We start from the raw sequence: 21440 nt of genomic DNA on the forward strand, positions 1-21440 counted from the left end.
TATTTTAAAGCAACATCAAATCTATACGTTTAAAGCAGGGCAGTTAGCACAAATTTGCAAGTAGAACTTATATTAGCTTATGCCATAGACATCACCCAACCACTTGTATGTGTGTGTGTATATATAATATGCATATATAGTTACCGTGCTAAAATGGTTACCAGCAGGTTTTGAGAGAGAATGCTGCATCAGAAAAGTGTCAGTTGCCACCTCATTCTCCCTGATTTAGGTTCCTGACACTGTATTCCTTTCTCTCTCTTGTTTTTGACCCCCATTGGGTGTATCTTGTCCATGTACAGATATTTTGTAATATATTAAATTTTTTTCTTTCAGTTTATAAAAATGGAAAGTGGAGATTGGAAAATTAAATATTTCCTGTTACTATACCACTTTTGCTCCATTGCATTTACTTCTTAATCTGTACCCCATGAGCATATCTAATCATGTATAAAGGACGTTTTTCCTCCACTTTATCTTAGGGGTTCTCTGTCTCAGAATCATTATAGACTCATAAACTCCCCCTCCCAGCAAAAGGTTATCAGGATTTGAAGAGGTGCTTGAAAACGCTAGACTAGGAACTAGAGAATAAATGAGTTGGGAAAAACCATAAAATGTGATTTTTTTTAAGTAGAAAAGTTATACAAATAATGGTACCAAACCATCAAAAGAGTTGAGCTTCATGTACCCTGACTCCTCCTGACAGGAGAGGTAAGTGGGTTTGAGCTCAACTGTCATCAAGGGAAGTTGGTAAGAGGCTGTTTAGACCCAAAGGATAGTCTTAAACCAGACTTCACCACCCACCCTACCCCAGTTCCCATGTTATTACATGCAGAGTCAGCATGGGGATTAGTGTACCTACCTTTGTTAAGATTCCCGATGTGTTGCCAATCCAGAAAGTCAATCAAAAAGTTGTTTAAAAGTTAAAATCTCTGTTGTTTCCAAAATCTTTCCCATCTCCACCTGAAGACAGAATTGCTTCCCCTTCTCTTTCATGGCTTAGAACACAGGATAAATTTGCCCCTGTGGTATGTGCTGCAATCCTGCTAGTTATGACAAATAGGCAGAGGGCAGACAAAGTCCACTAGGAGAAAGAAAGAGGGGCGATAGGTATCTGAAGTTGTAAATGGGGTGAGCAAGTCATACAAGAAGGTTAAGGGATACATCAGAGCAAGGGAAATTAGAAGGAAGTTGAATTCAAAAACTGGTGATGATGAGAGTTGCTCACCTGTTTTTGAATCGTCAAAAGTTTAAGTGGTGTTCCCTTGCCTGTGGGTTAAGTCACATCTTAGAAGGAGAATGGAGAGCTCAAGATTGTTCCAGTTTCTGGAATTATGTGCTCCTGGTTGCAAGTTCATAATTGGGGTATAAACTTCAACCTACTAGAAAATACTGTTTTCACTTCATAGCAGTGAAAATTGAAGCAGTGTCTTTTCAATTCTGGGCCTAAAGGCTGAGGACCTTACTAACCTAGATTTTTCTGTCATACCCAAGGCCATTTCTAACCGGAAACCATGCTGTTCAGTACCTCAATTTCTTAGGCACTGTCCTTTCCTAGATAGGCATCCTTAACTGTATGGTTAATGCCTCAAAGAAGTAAACAGTTAATGCTCTTGGTGCTGATCTTGGGATTTCCGTTGTTATTAAAGATTGCCTCATAGCTTGACTGTTTTTTAACTATTGAGTGACTTTTCATATCCTAATCATCCATAAGGGCTAAGTGGAATGGGAATGGGGAATTCCTCAAGGGAGGAAGCACTTAACCATTCCAAGGGAGAGGTGGAACTGCTGAGTCTTCTGGTTGTCCTGAGAGGCAAGGTGAGCATTCCTGGACACTTTGGTTAATTTTACTGTCCAGGTGTGACAGTTCTCATCTGTAGGAACACCTTCAGTGTTCCTAACCTTAGGAATTCTCTCAAGCAGGAGATTACTCCAAGCCAGAGTTGAAAGACTTTGGGGGAGTACGACACCTGAAGGAATTACTGGTGGTACTCCTTACTGTACGCAACTGTCTCTCATCTCCTATCCACCCACTTCTTTTCCTATTTCTCTTTCTCCCCACTCACCATTCAACTGGAATAATTTAGGCCTACCATCGGTATTGATTGCTTAACCCTACCAGGTATTTAGAGTTACTGCCATTTCATTGTTTTGAAAGGTAATGAGAGTCAATTCAGAAGACAAATGTCTATCTGGATCCTCAACCTACTGCAGTGGAAAGTGAAGGAGAAAGCAAACTAACCATACTTTCTTATTGCTAGGAGCTATGAAAGGAGCTTTTCATTCGTGTTATGTAGGGTACAAAATAATCTTTTGTACCCTGGCCGGGAAAGGCAGGGAGTCATCTTTCTGTCTTCCTGCTTCCCCTCTTTCAACCTTCACCTTTTTATCCTCTTCTTCCATATCCTGAGATTGTTGCTTTTGCTGATGACATTTCTAAGCTCAGTTGCAGATGGTGTCTGTGGGAAGTAAAGCTTGGTGAGAAGAGGGCTCTCTGGTATCTAAGAGAAAGCAGATAAGAGTTGCTTTAATGTCCTGGTGATTAATCACTGGGGTGCCAAAACACTTTGACCACTGGATTTGTCTCATATCTCTTATCTCAAAAAATTAGACTCCAAGGCTGAGAGAAAGAGACTGATACTGAGTTTGTCTTTCATACCCTCTAAGTGGGTAGTTTGTTAGTGGACCATTCTCAATTTGCAACCTTCAGCTACAGCATACTTCTCTGGAATAAGAAGGTATAGCCATGAAATAAATTTACTTAGACCCAGGTTCTCTAGGACCTGTAAATGGATGGACTTTTTGATATCTTGCTCTGGCATGTTTGTAAACTACAGAAAGTATTGACAGCTCTAAAGGAATGAAGGGCATTTTATCCAGGCCAAACCAACCCTGAGGGAGGCAGCATGAAGAAACCTTTAAGAAGTCCACCATGTAGCAGTCAGAGCTAAGTAAAGAACAAAGTCTGAGTCTTGGAGGATGTCTTTTCTCTACCTAACGGGCCTATCTGATGGACTCTCTCTAGTAGGGGATCCTTCTCCCTCCTGAGTCTCAGAACTACAATAGTGCCTAATGAGGGACACCCTTGGTGAGGATCAGCTTGTAGATGACCCTCCTCACCAAGGCTAATGCAATTTTGAATGCATTTGGCCCTGGAGAAAACAGGCTGAATTCAAAGACCTAAAGAAAGCTTAGTAGCCTGGTCCCTTTTTTAAAGTCTGGAACTTTTTAGTTTGGCCTTATACTAGTGTTAATATTTATAATTTCTGTTAGGGGACCAAAAGTCTCAGAAAATGAAGCAATATAAGAGGTGGAAATAAGGGTAAGAAGGGAGAACTAGAAGAGTCTGGTAGCTGGGCTGCAGAAAGAGACTTGGGGTATAATTCCTTATTTTTATTTATTTATTTATTTATTTATTTATTTATTTATTTATTTTTGAGATGGACTTGCTCTTCTTGGAGTGCAGTGGTGTGATCTCGGCTCACTGCAGCCTCCACCTCCCAGGTTCAAACAATTCTCCTGCCTCAGCCTCCCAAGTAGCTGGGATTATAGGTGCGTGCCACCATGCCCAGCTAATTTTTTGTATTTTTAGTAGAGACAGGGTTTCACCATGCTGGCCAGGCTGGTCTTGAACTCCTGACCTTGTGATCCATCCGCCTCGGCCTCCCAAAGTGCTGGGATTACAGGTGTGAGCCACCGTGCCCAGCTTGGATATAATTGCTTATAAAGAAGAGAGGGATATAGGATGGAAGGAAAAATTATGGTTGAGTTAGTGAAATTTATAGGATAATTTTCTTAGAGATTCACAGTTCATTTCAGGAAGACCCCATTAAAGCACCAATACTGAGTAAAGAATTCCCCTTAATTACAGTAGTCTTACCTTTAGGGTTGGAGGATGGGCCAAGAACCTCTAGGATACTATGAAGGCATTTTCTGTAGGGAAACTAGAAAAGATGGGCAAATATGTTAAGCAATATATAAGGACATTTACTTAACACTGTTATCTACATAGTTCAAGAGAGTAATTCAAGAATAAGGAGGAATGACATGGATGCATCACATTAAAGTTATTTGTATTGTTTGAATTTCAAAACTCCTGCAAGTGGTTTTAGGTATGCTAAGTCAACCTAGAGACTAGTAGTATTCCTCTGCCACTCATTTTAGATCCAAATGATGGCAGTGCGTAGAAGAACAAACGAGAATATGCGAATTAGAATCACAGAATGTTAGAGCTACAAAAGAAGATTAGTTTGTTTAGTTCATTACCATCTTTAACCAGTAAAAAACACCCAGAAAGGCTGAGGAACGTGTACGGTGTTGCGAGAAAGAAGGGAGAGAAGGGGAACTAACATTGTTGGGTACCTGCTATGTGTCAGGCACTGCCTAAGTGCTTTGTTTTTATCTTGATTGATTAGCACCTTGAGGCTAAGGGATAGAATGAATAAATGGCAAACCCCGGCTAGCTGGGAGTGGTGGCTCACGCCTGTAATCCCAGCACTTTGGGAGGCCAAGGTGGGCGGATCACGAGGTCAGGAGATCGAGACCATCCTGGCTTACACGGTGAAACCCCATCTCTACTAAAAATACAAAAAATTAGCCAGGCGTGGTGGCACAAGCCTGTAGTCCCAACTTCCCGGGAGGCTGAGGCAGGAGAATTTGCTTGAACCCAAGAGGCGGAGGTTGCAGTGAGTGAAGATTGCGCCACTTCACTCCAGCCTAGGCGACAGAACGAGACTCCATCTCAAATAAATAAATAAATAAATAAATAAGGCTAGTATCCTGAGCAATATGTAGGAGATAAAAGGGAGTGGTAGACCACGTTTTCCTCTCTAACCACACAGGGCTAAACTAGAGGAAGTAAAGAGTCAGCATTTGAGAGTGAGATTAATCTAAGGAAGTATTTGCCAAACTGTTGAAAGCGACTCATAAATAACCTCCATTCCAAGAGACCTTCCAAAACATGTTGATAAGAGATAGGACTGATAGGGACCAAGATTACTCTTGGCTCTGGAATTGATTTTCATTTTGGAAAATCAAGTCATGACCTGAGAATGTGGGATTAATTGTACAAATAGGAAACAAAATGGAGCTTCTCATCCTAAGATGTCTTCAAAGAGAATAGTATTTATCTACCATGAATGAAGGAGATAAATTCCTTTGGCGACTGTACTCGTTTTTTTTGTTTTGTTTTGTAACACTTTGAAGTCATGAAACTGAATTTGTAATCTTGGGGAGATTCAGTGCCAAGTTCAAGGCAGGTGGTAGTTTGACAGAATAAGATTGTGTTCCTCGTAGTTGTTAGATATAATATCCCAATAGTTATACCATGAGGGCTGCTTCAGTGGGGAGCATTAATATCATTAGCAGAGGCATGTCCTAAGTACAGACAGGACAGCCTCTGAGGAAGAAGACTGGGGGAGGGTCCCACTTTCAGGAAGCTTCTGGGTCTTGTGAGAGAGGTCAGTCTTACGGCTGGTGTAGAGTGGGGAATCTGTATTTGTAAGTCACCATATCAATGCAGGTTATAATATAAAACTATTATAATAAGAGGAAACCAAAGCAAATAAATAATCAGAAAAAGTGGACTTATTCAGAAACAATTATTTGAAAATAAAGAAGATAGGGGACATAGAAGAGGAAGGTGAGCAGTGGGAGGAATCTCATGGAAGAGGACTCATGTATGTTTTGTGCAGAGGCTGTGAATTGGCTGACCAGAATGGTACAGGAAAGGAGTATTAGGAAATGAAGTTGGAGGAGCAATCTCATTGGCTTGAATGAGGAATTTGATTTGTTAAGCAGTAGCAGGGAACAGAGCATGATGAGATGAAAATCACATTGAGGACTTTTGTAGCAGTACTTGGTCAAGGAAGCAGGAAGGTTCACTAGAATATTATTGTTCTTGCCAAGACATGAAGCACTGAGAGTTTACAATAGAGTAAGACAAGGAGAATCAGAGGAAAGAAAGTGGGTCCATAGGAATTAGCAAGGCTTGGTTACTGCTTGGATGTGAGGAGAGGGATAAAAGCCTCAGGATGATGATCCCAAGACACATTTGTGCTGTTGGTGGTGATGAAAGCTTGATAAGAGGGAACTGCTTTGTTTTTAAGTAGGAAGTGTTTTATCTTATTAACCAATTGATAGGATGTGTCAATGTTCAGTATTGCAGAATCTAGGAGGGGGCACTGCCCCTGGAGAATAGTGGAGCATGCACCATGTGTCCAGATGATAACCTGCATGCACCCTGCCCTTTTCAGGTTGAAGAACCAGGCAAGAGGGAGTGTGTTGCTAGGGTGTGCCCATAGACTTCAAGAATGCTATCCTACTCTGGATCTGGGAAAGAAAATAGTATTTTTGCCAGTTTCTTCCCCTTTAATGCTTTGAAAATGGGATATGACTAGCCTGTGGCAGCATGTGCCTGTGGATGCACAATTCTCTAGCTTGATTCTTGGAAGGCCTTTTTCTGTTCCTCCCTAGGGATCATTTGTATCTCTGATTCCTGCTCCCAGAGCCATAAAGTGGGAGCCCCCATTTATTAATTGGGCTGGGACTGGGGCGGGGGTCGGCGGGGGACTCTTTAGTGTGGCAGGCGGGGGTCTTCCCGAATGAGCCCATTAGCCAGCCCCAACGGCAGCTGAAACGGGGCCGCAGCCAAGTCCTCTCTGTTTCAAAAACCCTCCATCGCCTGCAGCAGATCAGAACAAGGCCTGCGGGAGCCCTTAGCTTCTGATTGCAGCTGAGAGGAAGGACAAAACAATTTATAGGAAGCCAAGTAGCTCCTGTCTCACTGTCTCTTCCTTTCCAACTTTGGGGAAGGGGAAGACTGGGATATGGTGTCGCCTCCCACCATGGCTTCCTACAGGCTTAAAGTAGGAGAGAATGAGAGTATATGGACATTGATTGAACACTTATGTCAATGCTGTGGATGTGTGAACACATATCCCTGCTTTCTTCTTCCCATCCACACACAGTTGAGTTGGATTAGCAGCTACTACTTATGGGGGGGCACCCTAGGTGTGTGCTAAGTCTGGGGGGTGGGGAGGTATGCTTATCATACTCCTTCCTGCCCCATACCTGCTTTCAGTCTCCCATCTGCTTTATCAAAATTCTGGGTTAGATTTAGACTGCCTCAACTTCTTTTCCTCTTAATGGGAGGAGTTTGAGTTTGGCTCTTTTTTTTTTTTTTTGAGACAGGGTCTCGCTCTGTCACCCAGGCTGGAGTGCAGTGGCGCGATCTGGGCTCACTGCAAGCTCTGCCTCTTGGGTTCATGCCATTCTCCTGCCTCAGCCTCCCAAGTAGCTGGGACTACAGGCGCCCGCCACCATGCCTGGCTAATTTTTTTGTATTTTTAGTAGAGACGGGGTTTCACCATGTTAGCCAGGATGGTCTCGATCTCCTGACCTCGTGATTGGCGCTCCTCAGCCTCCCAAAGTGCTGGGATTACAGGCGTGAGCCACCACGCCCGGCCCCGAGTTTGGCTCTTAAAGGAAGGCCTCCTTCTGAAACATACTTGTCCCTTTGGTTAAGCCAGCAAGAGAAAGGTAGGCATCTATAGGGGAGTTTCCCTGCAGTGGCCCAGAGAGAAGCTGTAAAGGGCAGGAATGAATGTCTCACTTTCTGATGGAATGACATGTCTTCTCCCTTAGGGAATCATAGATTGCCAGGGCTAGGAAAGAGGTCAGGTAATCTAACCTCTCCCTTTACAGAGCAGGAAACTGAGGCTTAAGGAAGGAAAGTGCCTTGCCCACGCAGTCTCACAGCGAGTTAATGGCAGCCAGCCAGAACTAGATCCAAGAGGCCAGAATATTGACTTCTGCGAGTAGAGTGCCCCCAACTTTAAGATGACCCATTCCTGAGAGCCCTGAGCTTCTTCAGGAAAGGAAGGATGGACTGTGAGATTTGAGGAGGGAGAGAGAGATTGAGGGGGAAGGTAGATCTAGAAAGACTGGGAAATTATATATATATATTTTATCTTAAAGAATAATCTTTCTTTTTTTTTTTTTGAGACGGAGTTTCGCTCTTGCCACTCAGGCTGGAGTGCAATGGCGCGATCTCAGCTCACTGCAACTTCCACCTTCTGGGTTCAAGCGATTCTCCTGCCTCAACCTCCCGAGTAACTAATGGCTAATTTTTTTGTATTATGTAGCCTGGCTAATTTTTTTGTATTTTTATTAGAGACGGGGTTTCACCATGTTGGCCAGGCTGATCTCAAACTCCTGACCTCAGGTGATATGCCTGCCTCGGCCTCCCAAAGTGCTGGGATTACAGGCGTGAGCCACTGCGCCCAGCCTCTTTTTTTCTTTTTCTTTTTCTTTTTTTTTTTTTTTTTTTTTTGAAAAGGAGTTTCATTCTTGTTGCCCAGGCTGGAGTGCAATGGTACAATCTTGGCTCACCGCAACCTCTGGCCTCCCGGGTTTGAGCAACTCTCCTGCCTCAGCCTCCCAAGTAGCTGGGATTACAGGCATGTGCCACCATGCCTGGCTAATTTTGTATTTTTAGTAGAGACGGGGTTGCACCATGTTGGTCAGGCTGGTCTTGAACTCCCGACCTCAGGTGATCCACCCACCTCAGCCTCCCAAAGTGCTGGGATTACAGGCATGAGCCACTGCACCCAGTCTAAGAATAATCTTTCAATGACATGCAGATTATACACATGTAATTTTTATTTAAAGTCAAGAGTTCTGGTTCATTGGGAAGCAGATGGCAGCCACAGCCAAAGATCCTGATGCCCTCAGAGTTAACCCAAACTTCAAAGAGCATTTTGCAACTATCTCTGGAGGTTGGATAGCAGGAAAAGATCCTTAGAGGCAATGTGAGGAATTCACCCTAAATCTCAACTGAAGCTCTTTTGCTATATTGAAAAGAAAAAAGGAATGGAGAAAGAAAACACATCTGCTAGAAAACTATGGTGGGGGAAGGGGTCCCTGAATGAGAGATGAGATGATAGAACTCAGCCAAAAGTGGTATGCTCTGAGATTACAGGAAAATGGTAAGGGGACCTTCTACTCCTCTCCTTTATTTTCGTTTTTAAAGTTTTGAGTTGTTTGGTATTCTCCTTTGATGAGGCAGAAGGAAGGTGGTATGTGGTGATCCACAGTGGCCTAAATACCCTAAATACTGCGTTCAGTTGGCTGACATGCATTGCTGGTTCTGTAAGTCATCTCAGTCTGGTGCCAAGATGCCTTTCCCTCTTTAGACCCCTCCTGGATGTATCTACAGTCCCTTCCAGTGTTTGCTTTCTCTGAGCATATGAGTCTGGGAGCCACTGATGAGCAGAGAGTGGAATGCTGGAGCATGCCTAGGCTGGAAGCAGAATGGTGAAGGGAGGAGGGCATCATTGGGCAGATTAGAAAGAGTTAATGGGTCTAGGGGAGAGGTACTGGGGATCTGCAAGGTGAATATTGTCTGCTGCTGATGAAGAAATAGATCCCAGTACATATCCTTTACATTTTGTTCATCAACTTTGATAGATAGCATAGAGGAAATGTGGAACTGGTCTCCATGTAAATTTGTCTCTAGGGAATGTATGATAGACCTGCTTGTCAAGATTACATTAAGTTTGCTGTCCTGCAAACCTCCTTTCTCACAGTCAGGATCCTTTTTTGCCTTAGAGCCCTTCCTGAGGAGCTGTTATGGATGAGAGAGCCACAGGTCCAACCTGGTGATCTGATCTAAAACTGGGTGGCCTCCTCCCAGTCACCTTCTTTTATTAGCCTTATATTAACCATTAACCTTCATTGACCTTTATGATTCTGGGTTTCACAGCTTCTGTTTCTGTTGAATTTCCTAACTTTAAGAACCATGTTTTTGCTTTTATCAGCCTGGGAGCTAGGTCCCTGGAGACAAAAATTTTAGAACAGTTATGACTCTCTGGGAGTGTACTAAGGTTAGTCTGAATCCTTCTGGGGAATTCAGGTTTGAAGGAGTTAGAAGAGTGCTAACATCACCATCACTGTTACCTACCAATGCCATGCTCCCTGGGTGCAAGACCAAAGATGTTCTTTGGTGTCTAGTCCCTTGTCTCATGTCTAATGTAACCTGCCATTTTCCTTTACAGGTAGGAGCAACAGTGGGAATACCCTCTGAGGAATGCAGTAATGTCCATCAGTCACCTCTCACCCAGAGCCTGGCAAATTCAGTCTCTTTCACAGAACCTAAAGCCAAGCCAGGTAGGGGCCTAAAGCCAATCAGAGGACACTGGCCTGCTTTTGTATGGGATGACCCTACTCCCACCCCACCCCACCCCTGGTCTTAGAGAAGTTTCTTTCTTTTTTTTTTTTCTTTTTTAATTTTTATTTTTTGAGACAGAGTCTCACTCTGCCACCCAAGCTGTAGTGCAGAGGTGCAATCTCAGCTCACTTCAACCTGCGCCTCCTGGGTTCAAGCGATTCTCATGACTCAGCCTCTTGAGTAGCTGGGATAACAGGCGATCTTTTTTTTTTTTTTTTTTTTTCGATGGAGTTTCGCTCTTGTTGCCCAGGCTGGAGTGCAATGGCATGATCTCGGCTCACCACAACCTCCGCCTCCCGGGGTTCAATCGATTCTCCTGCCTTAGCCTCCTGAGTAGCTGGGGTTACAGGCACCTGCCACCATGCCCGGCTCATTTTGTATTTTTAGTAGAGATGGGATTTCTCCATGTTGGTCAGGCTGGTTTCCAACTCTCAACCTCAGGTAATCTGCCCGCCTCAGCCTCCCAAAGTGCCGGGATTACAGGCGTGAGCCACCGCACCAGGCTAACAGGTGATCTTAGGGAAGTTTCTTATTCCAAAAGATCTCCAGAGGAGTTTCCTTAGCTTTTTATTTGACCCTATATTCTGATGTTCTGCCTTCTGATTAATAGATTCTCCCTTCCAGCTAGAGCAGGTAACCCCCTTTCTTGGCATTCCTGTTCTTTCCTCTTGTCCAGCTGTGCTAATGGATGTTCCTCTACAGTGGGTTGCTGATGTCAGTTACTGGGTTACTCTCAGCCCTCTCTTCCAGGGCAGCTAGCCCTCTAGCCCACAACCCCATTTATATACACAGCCTTGCAGGGTCTCACTCCTGTTGCCCAGGCTGTAGTGCAATGGCATTATCATAGCTCACTGCAGCCCCAGGTGATTTCTCCTACCTCGTCCTCCTGAGTATCTGGGACTAGAGTCGTGTGCCACCATGCCTGGGTAATTTTTTGTATTTTTAGTAGAGACATGGTTCCACCATGTTGCCCAGGCTAGCCTTGAACTCCTGGACTGAAGCAGTCTGCCTGCCTCGGCTCCTAAAGTGCAGGGATTATAGATGTGAGCCACTGTGTCCAGCCCCAAAAAGCTTTTTTTTTTTTTTTTTTTGAGACAGAGTCTTGCTCTGTTGCCCAGGCTGGAGTGAAATGGCACGATCTCAGCTCACTGCAACCTCTGCCTCCCAGGTTCAAGTGATTCTCCTGTCTCAGCCTCCTGAGCAGCTGGGATTACAGGTGCCCGCCACTACGCCTGGCTAATTTTTGGTATTTTTAGTAGGGACGGGGTTTCACCATGTTGGCCAGGCTGGTCTTGAACTCCTGACCTCAGGTGATCTGCCCACCTCAGCCTCCCAAAGTGCTGGGATTACAGGATTTTTTTTTTCCTTCCTTCCTTTTTTATTTTTTTGAGAAGGAGTCTTGCTCTGTCACCCAGACTGCAGTTCAGTGGCACGATCTCGGCTCACTGCAACCTCCACCTTCCAGGTTCACGCCATTCTCCTGCCTCAGCCTCCCAAGTAGCTGGGACTACAGGTGCCTGCCACCACACCTGGCTAATTTTTTGTATTTTTAGTAGAGATGGGGTTTCACCGTGTTAACCAGGATGGTCTCGATCTCCTGACCTCATGATCCGCCCACCTCGGCCTCCCAAAGTGCTGAGATTACAGGCGTGAGCCACCTCGCCCGGCCCCTTCCTCCTTTTTTATGGAACACTTTACAAATTTGCATGTCATCCTTGCACAGGGACCATGCCAGTCTTCTCTGTATCATTCCAGTTTTTTTTTTTTTTTGAGACAGAGTCTTGCTCTGTCGCCCAGGATGGAGTGCAGTGGCACAATCTCGGCTCACTGCAGGCTCCGCCTCCTGGGTTCACTCCATTCTCCTGCCTCAGCCTCCTCAGTAGCTGGGATTACAGGCGCCCGCCACCACGCCCGGCTAATTTTTTTTGTATTTTTTAGTAGAGACGGGGTTTCACCATGTTAGCCAGGATGGTCTCGATCTCTTGACCTCGTAATCCGCCTGCCTCGGCCTCCCAAAGTGCTGGGATTACAGGTGTGAGCCACTGCGCCCGACCTCCAGTTTTTTTAGTATATGTGCTGCCAAAGCAAGCACCAAAAAGCTATTTTCTATCTCTTTCTTCTCAGTCAAGATAGGGCCGTTCTGTCCCTTCTCACTACCTCTAATCAGCTTCTTCACTTCCTTTCCAGGTTCAATGGGAAATCCCACCTGTCCAAACACTGTGTGAGACACCAGAATTAGAGGCCTGCAAGCCTGCTTCCTTCATCTCCAATGCCCAGATGGGACAGGTCACCAGCCTCCTGTGTCTACCCCCACCTTTCTTGCTTGCTGGTAGGTGTACTGCTCCCCCTACCCATCAACCCCAAACAGGGTTATGTTTCTCTCTCGGAGTATTTTTCTTTATTATTAAATGTCTCCAACAAGGGGAAGGCCTTGGTGACTCGCCTGTATGTCTTCGTAACTTCCAGCCTGAATCTGTAAAGAGCTGCTAACCTCCTGGTATCAAATGTCCATCCCTTTTTCTATAGTTCATGACCATTTTTCCCATTTAGTGGGTGTGGGAAGGGACCAGTAAACAGATGGTATTTGGTACTGGAGAGGGAGAGTCTAATGACAGGTAGCCTTTCTTCTGGGGGCTAGAAATCTGAAGCCACAGATGTGCATTCTTCCTAGTTGCTTGCTATCCTGGGAGAGTACCAGGATCTTTTTTTTTTTTTTTTTTGAGACGGAGTTTCGCCCTTGTTGCCCAAGCTGGAGTGCAATGGCACGATCTTGGCTCACTGCAACCTCTGCCTCCCAGGTTCAAGCTATTCTCCTGCCTCAGCCTCCTGAGTATCTGGGATTACAGGCATGCGCCACTATGCCCGGCTAATTTTTGTATTTTTAGTAGAGATGGGGTTTCTCCATGATGGTCAGGCTGGTCTCGAACTCCCGACCTCAGGTAATCCGCCTGCCTCGGCCTCCCAAAGTGCTGGGATTACAGGCATGAGCCACCACGCCTGGCCTACCTGGATCTTTTGAGCAAATGGTTTTGTGTGTGCATTTGTTTTTAATAATATCCAGACTGTTCCGAAAGGAAAGATGATTTATCTAGTGTCTATTTCCCAGGACCAGGATCTTAGGCTCTGAGAATCTGTCCATACTCATTCCCAGATGCCTCCAGGAAGTGGAGAATAGACGGCCATAAAGCAGAATCAACTACTAGGTGTTACTGTCTTGAGCTCAGGTGTCAGCTCTCCTCTGGGGCCTGTTGAGAGGTGTGGGCAGAGCATCTCCCTGCATCCTGGGCATAAGAGGGGACATCAGCTTATCCTCTTGACCCTAGGCCTTCTCTCTCTGCAGTGCCTCTCTCATCCCTGCAATCCAGACAGCACATGCAGCAGCTGAAATAAGTGCCACCTCTGGGTAAGGTGCTCCCTCTCCTGGTAGGCATATGGGTTGAGTTAGAGGTGAAGCAGGTGGGCTGAGGTAGACAGAGGGATAGGGCAGGTGTTAGCAAGAAACGTCCCTGGATGTAGTCAAGCAGTAAGTATGCGTAGGGTACCTTGAGCACCAGCATTTATAACTTACCTACATGTCTGTCTACCAGGTTATCTGATCGCACAGAACAGGCCTGCCAGTTGGGCAGCTGCGGTCATGGTTTCTGCCACACGAGGGCGCTGCTGGCCAATTAAAACTCATGCCCCTTAGCAGACAGTTTGGGGATGAGGGCACCCTTTCTCCAAAACAGGGGTCAGAAACACCCCCAGAGAGCATGGGCCCAAAAAGTGAGACAAATAATTGGTACCACTTGTTCTTCCTTGAAAATGGCCTGAGACCCCTAAACACTTTGCCCTAGTGGCCTGACATCTCAATGTGTTTCCAGCTGAACTTGGGAAGCTCCCTCTTTCCAGGCACTTAACACCTTGCACAGGTGCGTCTCTCCCTTAAGGTGTAGCAGGTTCCAGCTGTATGCCCCGTTGTCCCCCTGCCTTAATGGCAGTCACTGTCCAATCCAGACGGTGGAGGTGCCTGTGGTTTTTAGGGGGAAAAAAATCTCTTATAATTGTTCTAAGAAAAGTATTTTGTTAGTGAGAAAGTGTTAGGGGTGACTGAAGCCTGGGAGAGTTAGTCTCCCCGTCACCTACTCCAGCACAAACCTATAGAATTCAAGATGGTCTAGTGGATGTTTGCAGCCTCAGTGGCTGGAATACACCCCAGGACATTCCAGGGCTCTGAGCCAAAAATGGTGTCAGAAAGCTGGATAGGAGTGTGGGCTGCTTTGGGCCATGAGCCTCATACCCACCCTATATCAGGCAGTGTTTCTGCTAGGGGTGCCAAATGGCCCTGGGGCCACTATGGGACTGAGGACTCCACAATTGACCCTCCATCTCCATGAAGCCCTTCCAGGCTGAACAGGCTAAGGGAGATGACAGAGGTTCTCCTCCTCCTTCCTACCCCCATGCCTGAGGGCCCCTCCCCAGGAGGACAGCTTGATTAAACAGTCGGTGCTGCTGGAATTACTGCACAGCTGGTGCTCCCCCCAGCACCCCGAGCAGAGCAGCAGTGCAGATTAAAATCTCCAATTAGCGTTAAAGTGAAGTGAGGAGGTGCTGAGGCTGCCAAGGAGGCCAGGCGGGGGCCCTGGGTTGGCAAAACCCCCACTCTTGCCTGGATTCTGAGTGTCACCCTTAGTCACCCCTACTTTCCCAGCTCCTCTCCCAACAGCTTTCAGTGCCCATTAGTTTTGTATCGCTTGGGGCCAGAGGGCTTTGCAGAGGGGTAGAAGGGGGCAAATGCCTTACCTAAAATGCTAGGGACACCGTAAGTATGGAGGAGAAGGAGAGCGGTCAGTGCTCATCAAGGGAGATACCCTCTTCACTGCCTGCCAGGCAGCCAGGCCAAGGTGACTTCATGCTACAGCTCTGCTCCTTCTTTTTGCTTGGAGAAAAGATAAACAGGACAGGTCCTTTCAGGTCCTTTACCTATAAAGTGCTAGGGGACATGGTGCCCACATGAACATCTCTCTCTGCATATTTTATCCTATCTGACCCATCTGCTCCCACCCAAGTTATGGCTCCTTCTTCCCTCTCTCCATTCTTCTCTCAGCTTTCCTGTGGGCAGGGGTAGGCACAGCCAGGCTTGGGAGCATCGCCATGCCCTGCCACCTGGGTCCCAGCCTGCTCCTCGTTATAGTCTTCCCAGTTTGGGGAAGAGCAGTGATATGTCAAGAATGGAGGCCTCAGACTCTCCCAATCCCTGATTTTTACATGTCCCCCCACAAGGCCCCTCTGCCATCTACACTTCTGCCCTTCATCCACCAAGCCCAAAAGGAAGGCATTATAGCTAGCCATGCCCTCTGACTGCCCTCTGCCCCTTTAAGGGAAATGGAAATGGGTACCCAGCTGACTGAACCTACTCAACACCTCCAGAAATTAGACATTAGGGCATGGTGCCACCCTCCCAGGCTGGCACATGCTACCCTGGCAGAGGATCAAATAACCCCCCCATCATACCCTGCCCCATGTCTTCCTCTACTCTCTCCCTCATGCTTTCTCTCTCTCTCTCTCTCTCTCTGTCTCTCTCTCTCTCAGCTCAAAGCACAGCTGAGCCTTAAAAGGGGGGTTGAGGGGGTGGAGAGACCAAGCTGGGGCAGGGGGGTATAGAGCTCCAATAGCACGTTTTCACCTGCCATTTAATTGGATGTATTTTTAATTAATGGGACCTCAGGGACCAACATGAGACAATCTGATATCTGAATAGGGACAGGGGAGGGATTGGGTAAGGGAGGAGGATTGGGCCACTGGGTGCGGTTACCGGGAACCCAGGCCCATCAATCACTGGCCACTTTGTGTTCTGGCATGGAGAATAGCGAGGTGGAGGAGGGGAGGCACTGGGGAGAGGTGCCAGGATTTCCCCCCAACTGCCAGGACCTCCAAACGGATTGGAACTATACTGGTTGACTCAGGTCTGGAGCCCAAAATCACAGGCAGAATATGAGGTGAGGCTGTTTTCTTGCTCCTGAGGTTTTGTCTGGTTGGGCTTGTCCCAGGGAGTGCTGTAAAATTGTGAAAGGAAGGTGGGGACAGAGCTTTGAGGTCCTTGTAGAGAGAAGACAAGAGCTATGGACCATAGAACCAGAGACTATGGAGAGACGGAGGAGAAGGGCAGGGTTCAGAGATATTTCTGTATATTTTGACATAAAATAAGTGCCATGGAGATTACATGCAAAATGGCATGCAAATGAGGCCTGGTGCCTTTTGGGGTATGAATCATAGAGCCTTGCTTTTGCAAGAAAGGGAACTTGGCCAGGCGCAGTGGCTCACGCCTGTAATCCCAGCGCTTTGGGAGGCCGAAGCGGGTGGATCACTTGAGGCCAGGAGTTCGAGACCAGCCTGGCCAACATGGTGAAACGCCATCTCTACCAAAAAATACAAAAAAGTTAGCTGGGCATGGTGACGTGTGCCTGTAATCCCAGCTACTTGGGAGGCTGAGGTAGGAGAATCAGCCTGGGCAACAGAGCAAGACTCTGTCTCAAAAAAAAAAAAAAAAAAGGAACTTGGAGCTCATCTTGCCCCACCCTTCATTTTACAGATGTGAAAAACAAGACCCAGAGAGGGGAAATCATTTGAATCCTGTACTGGTATTGCTTTGTGTTCCTGGATTTGGAGAATTTCTGGGAACACAGGAAAAGGAAAGGTAGGTAGGTGTTGGGGGAGGAAAGTCAAGGGAAGAAGGTATGCAGGATATTATTCTCCATTGCTTGAAGTCTCCAGTTTCTATCCCCTGTCTTAGAAGCAACTTAGTGGAGTCATGGACAGGTTCAGCTTCTATGGAGCACTGTTAGGGGAACATTTCCTCTATACAGCTTGTTCCAGAGATCATCTTACCCATTCTCTTGCTTCCAAGTACACAAATCCCCCATAGCCCCTGACCCCTCTGGAATTTTACCATGTCTTATAAGATCTACAGGGAAGGAAATGCATTATTTACCCCACCTCCTTAACCAAGAAGCAAATCCCCCAATCAAGACTAAATGTTGAGCTTTTTTTTTTTGAAATCTTATCACATATTTCCCTGCTGCAATATAATAAGCCACTGGAGAAACTTATGCCAAAAAATGTATTAAGGAGTAGTCTTATACCTCTTGTCCCATGGCAAAGCCTAGAACAGAGATAGAATTTAAATTCAAGGCCCTGAAGGCTGAATTAGAAATGCTCCTGAATTCATGTGGTGCCATGGCCTTAGAGCTCTTAGACCCCTCTGGCTCTTGTAGTGTTGATGTACACTGGAGAAAGGGGCAAGTTTCCAGCTGTACCCATCCCCAACCCCTTGCTTCCTTCACTGTTCACATGCTAGGGTTAGGAGGGAAGAAATGATGGAGAAAGGGGGCTCTCCCACTAGGCTGCCAAGGTGGCATTTCTTGCCATCCTCCTTCTTCAGAAAATTCAACATTTTTAGTTCCATGCTTCATGAGACTAAGTTAGGTTAGGGACAAGGATAGGCACAGAGCTTGGAAAGCAGTGCCAGTAAAAACTTTATCACACTCCCCAGGCCCCCAACACCCTTCCCCCACCCAAGAGTTGCCTTCTCTTCCCCATTTTATATCCCCAAATCCCCCGAGAAGAGCAAGATCTGCCTAAGTGCCCCCCAGCCTCACCCAGCCCTTCCTTCAGACTGTGAGTCATCTCCTTGGCTGTTTCATTGCCTGCCTTCTTAACTGCAGACAGGATGAGAAGAACTCTCCTCAGATCCCTCCAAAACAGTTTGGAAAGAATTTATCTAGGACCCCTTGCCTACTTCTAAGGGCCCCAGAGGTGTCAGCAGGGGAGGAAGACTGTGCCAAGGGGCTGGAAAGGAAGATTCTCTTGTTGGGAGAGGAGATAAAAGCCTGAAAGTGGTGACAAGGCAGAGGGTGAAGTTTGGGAACTGAGACCTGTAGTCCCACCTGTGGGGCTGGCTGCCTAATGTGTGGCAGAACATTTAGAGTAAGTATTGTTTGTAGGACTTATTAAATGGCTGCTGTTTACAGAGCTGCTGTTTCTACTGTGGAACACACAGCAGTGGAAAGGAGCATGCATTGAAGGAGAAAGGGTGGCAGGCTTTCTGTAAGCCCTCTTTTTCACCCTTTGTCCATCCCTACTCCAACATATTGCAGTCATGTTAGAGCTAGGGCTAAAAGGCCCTAAAAGCATTCAGTCTATATTCTGGGTGTTTCTCCAAGGAACAGAGCCTCCTTTCTTGTAACTCCTGTCAGATCTGCCTCCCACTCCTAAGGCTTTTTTGTTTGTTTGTTTGTTTGTTTTTGAGATGGAGTCTCACTCTATCGCCCAGGCTGGAGAGTGCAGTGGCGTGATCTCGGCTCACTGCAACCTCTGCCTCCTGGGATCTAGTGATTCTCCTGCTTCAGCCTCCCAAGTACCTGGGATTATAGGTGCGCACCACCATGCCTGGCTAATTTTTGTATTTTTAGTAGAGATGGGGTTTCACCATGTTGGCCAGGCTGGTCTCAAACTCCTGACCTCAAGTGATCCGCCTGCCTCGGCCTCCCAAAGTACTGGGATTACAGGAGTGTGGCTCGGCCTCTCATTCCTAAGGTTTAGCCAAGGGTGCCAGATCTTTGCGGGGAAGAGGGGTGACTTGAAATGAGTGGAAGTTAAAAATGGTAGTGCCCAGAATTTCCTGCACTTTGGAGAAAAGGGACTAGGTGAGGTACTCAATGTTAGCCTACGGCTTAACTCTTATTCTAATAGGATCTCTTTCCTCCTTCTCCCCTAAATTTTTCCCACTGGTTGAAGAGAGATCTGGATGCGTAAACCTCCCATCTTGACACCTTGGAGCTTGTTAAGCAGGCCCCCTCTCTGTAGCTTCCAAAGCCATGAAGAAGGGGAAGGAGGGCCAAGACAGGAGTAGATAGAAGCGGCAGTGCCATGGTGTCCATCAGCACCCAAGGAGAAAGGCCAAGGAGAAGAAGGTAACTAGAGAGGAAGCCAGGAGGAGATGTCTGCTCCTGAAACAGCATTCTTACCCCATCCTCTCCTGCTTCCTCGATCACATGCCGACAGGGCTGTTTGCCCAAGTGTGCCAGCTCGCCTGGCTAGTGATCCTGCTCTGCTGTGCAGGCAGCCAGCTCTCTGCCCCAGCACAGAGCACATGCTGAGGTCTCTCACACTCCTTTGCTCACTCATTTCCATGTGTCTATGTTGTGGATTCCTAGAAATGAAGGAGGGGACTGTGGGCTTGAAGATAGGAAGATGGCAGGCTCTGGGGCCCATTGGGCACATATCTGCCTGGCTGGAGGAAGGAAAGAGGGAGAAGGCTGCTGGTAGCTCAGCAAGCTCAAGGTTCTGGTGACTCACAGCAGTGGAGGTGGCTCACAAAAACAACAGAGGGGAAGGGATCCAGGCCTATTAGAGCTCTCTTTTGCCCCATATCTCCCCACTCTGAGCTCTGTGAATGAAGGTCCCTCATCTGGATTGTGGAGCAGGGGAGGCCCCAACTATAAAAAAAAGAGGGAAATGGGAGAGAAGAGAGCAGGGGAAGCTGAGCATTCCTAGTGAGAGGTATCTCAGTGGGGAAAGGATAGGAGAGGCCAGTTATTCTTGCCCTACTGTATTCATTGGGTGCACAGGGGGTATGGAGCATCCACTTGTGCTAGGGTAGCTCAGTGCCCCTGGGCACTTTCCAGAAGAGGAGTTTCTAGGCAAACACAGTTACTCCTCCCTGCCCTCACTTGCCTGCCCAGAGCTCTAGGTACCCAGCTGACACTAAATTTTTAGAAGTAAAACAAGCTGTGTTATAACATCAGAACCTGGAAGGATAACTGCTGGGTCTCAGTCCTCTCCTTTCTGGAAACAGACACCTGGGACAAGAGAGAAGCAGCTAGGGACTCCTATGCTGGCTGAACCAAGGTAGTGGTGCAGGCTGTGGAGGTGGGTGCAGAACCACAGATCTTCAGAAGTGTCGATTTCCTCCTCCTTTGTGTGCCAGGTGGGCAGTATGCATCGTCTCCATTTTTCTGATAGGGAGGATAATAGGGTACTGTGTTTGAGGTCACACCAGGAGAAAGAGGCCAGAAAGTGGACCAGGAGAACCATTCATGCCTTGGACTCCAGTCCCAGGGGCCTATACTGGATCTGGTAAAGAGTAACAGCTAGGATAGCCGGGCGCGGCAAATCACACCTGTAATCCCAGCACTTTGGGAGGCTGAGGCGGGTGGATCATGAGGTCAGGAGATAGAGACCATCCTGACCAACATGGTGAAACCCTGTCTCTACTAAAAGTACAAAAATGAGCCGGGCGTGGTGGCGTGCGCCTGTAGTCCCAGCTACTCAGGAGGCTGAGGCAGGAGAAATCGCTTGAGCCCGGGAGGCAGAGGTTGCAGTGATCTCCGAGTTGAGATTGTGCCACTGCGCTCCAGCCTTCCAGCCTGGGCGACAGAGCAAGACTCCGTCTCAAAAAAAAAAAAGAGTAACAGCGATCTTGTTTGCCAGTGTATCCAGACACATAATAGTAAACATTCGGCTGGGCGCAGTGGCTCATGCCTGTAATCCCAGCACTTTGGGAGGCCAAGGCAGGCGGATCACAAGGTCAGGAGATCAAGACCATCCTGGCTAATATGGTGAAACCCCGTCTCTATTAAAAATACAAAAAATTAGCTGGGCATGGTGGCAGGCTCCTGTAATCCCAGCTACTCAGGAGGCTGAGGCAGGGGAATCTCTTGAACCCGGGAGGCAGAGGTTGCAGTGAGCTGAGATCGCACCACTGCACCACTGTACTCCAGCCTGGGCGACAGAGCGAGACTCTGTCTCAAAAAATAAATAAATAAATTAATTAAAAAATAAACATCCCATCTTCAGAGAAGGATGGACTAAGAGGAGGAGGGTTCTGTGACAGAGCCTGAGTTCTCATTTGCCTATTTCTGTTCCTTCATTGCTGGCAGCTCTGCTCTCCTGCCAGGATGAGGGACCTCTGCCCACTTGCTCTTGGTGGTCCAGAGATGGCTTTGGTTAGAAAAAGGACAGATGATTAGCCACTCCTTGTGTAGGAAGACAGGAACAGCTCCATTCCCCCAGCTCTCCCGGGCAGTATCAGAAGCCCCAGGTTCCCTGCTGGGACATGCATAATAAAGCTCAGTCCTGAACTAAACCAACACATCACCTGGCCCTGGGTATAGAAGTAGTATTGTGAGGGGGATCTTGGGTCTTCCAGGCCAGGTGTAAGCAAATGTAGGGAGTT

The 21440-nt window shown here is 47.0% G+C and overlaps 1 protein-coding gene and 1 pseudogene across 35 annotated transcripts in view; one reads left to right on the forward strand and one right to left on the reverse strand.

Annotated features, from left to right (window-relative positions):
• Positions 1-21440, forward strand: part of CDK12 (cyclin dependent kinase 12) — a 106325-nt gene that overhangs the window by 73009 nt on the left and 11876 nt on the right. For 11 of the 35 annotated variants that reach the window (XM_054546513.2, XM_054546517.2, XM_054546516.2 and 8 more), the window contains 5 exons: positions 10053-10164; positions 12413-12554; positions 13566-13628; positions 16797-16901; positions 19001-19176. In XM_054546513.2, the coding sequence (XP_054402488.2) occupies positions 10053-10056 (4 nt within the window). In that variant the 3' untranslated portion in view covers positions 10057-10164; positions 12413-12554; positions 13566-13628; positions 16797-16901; positions 19001-19176. The remainder of the gene's footprint in view (positions 1-10052; positions 10165-12412; positions 12555-13565; positions 13629-16796; positions 16902-19000; positions 19177-21440) is intronic. The other 24 variants (XM_054546512.2, XM_063718177.1, XM_054546527.2 and 21 more) reach the window with 4 other exon arrangements.
• LOC112129750 (U6 spliceosomal RNA) lies at positions 11904-12004 on the reverse strand (annotated as a pseudogene).

This window comes from Pongo abelii, chromosome 19, assembly GCF_028885655.2.
Source record: "Pongo abelii isolate AG06213 chromosome 19, NHGRI_mPonAbe1-v2.0_pri, whole genome shotgun sequence".
In the NCBI taxonomy this organism is placed as follows: Eukaryota; Metazoa; Chordata; class Mammalia; order Primates; family Hominidae; genus Pongo; species Pongo abelii.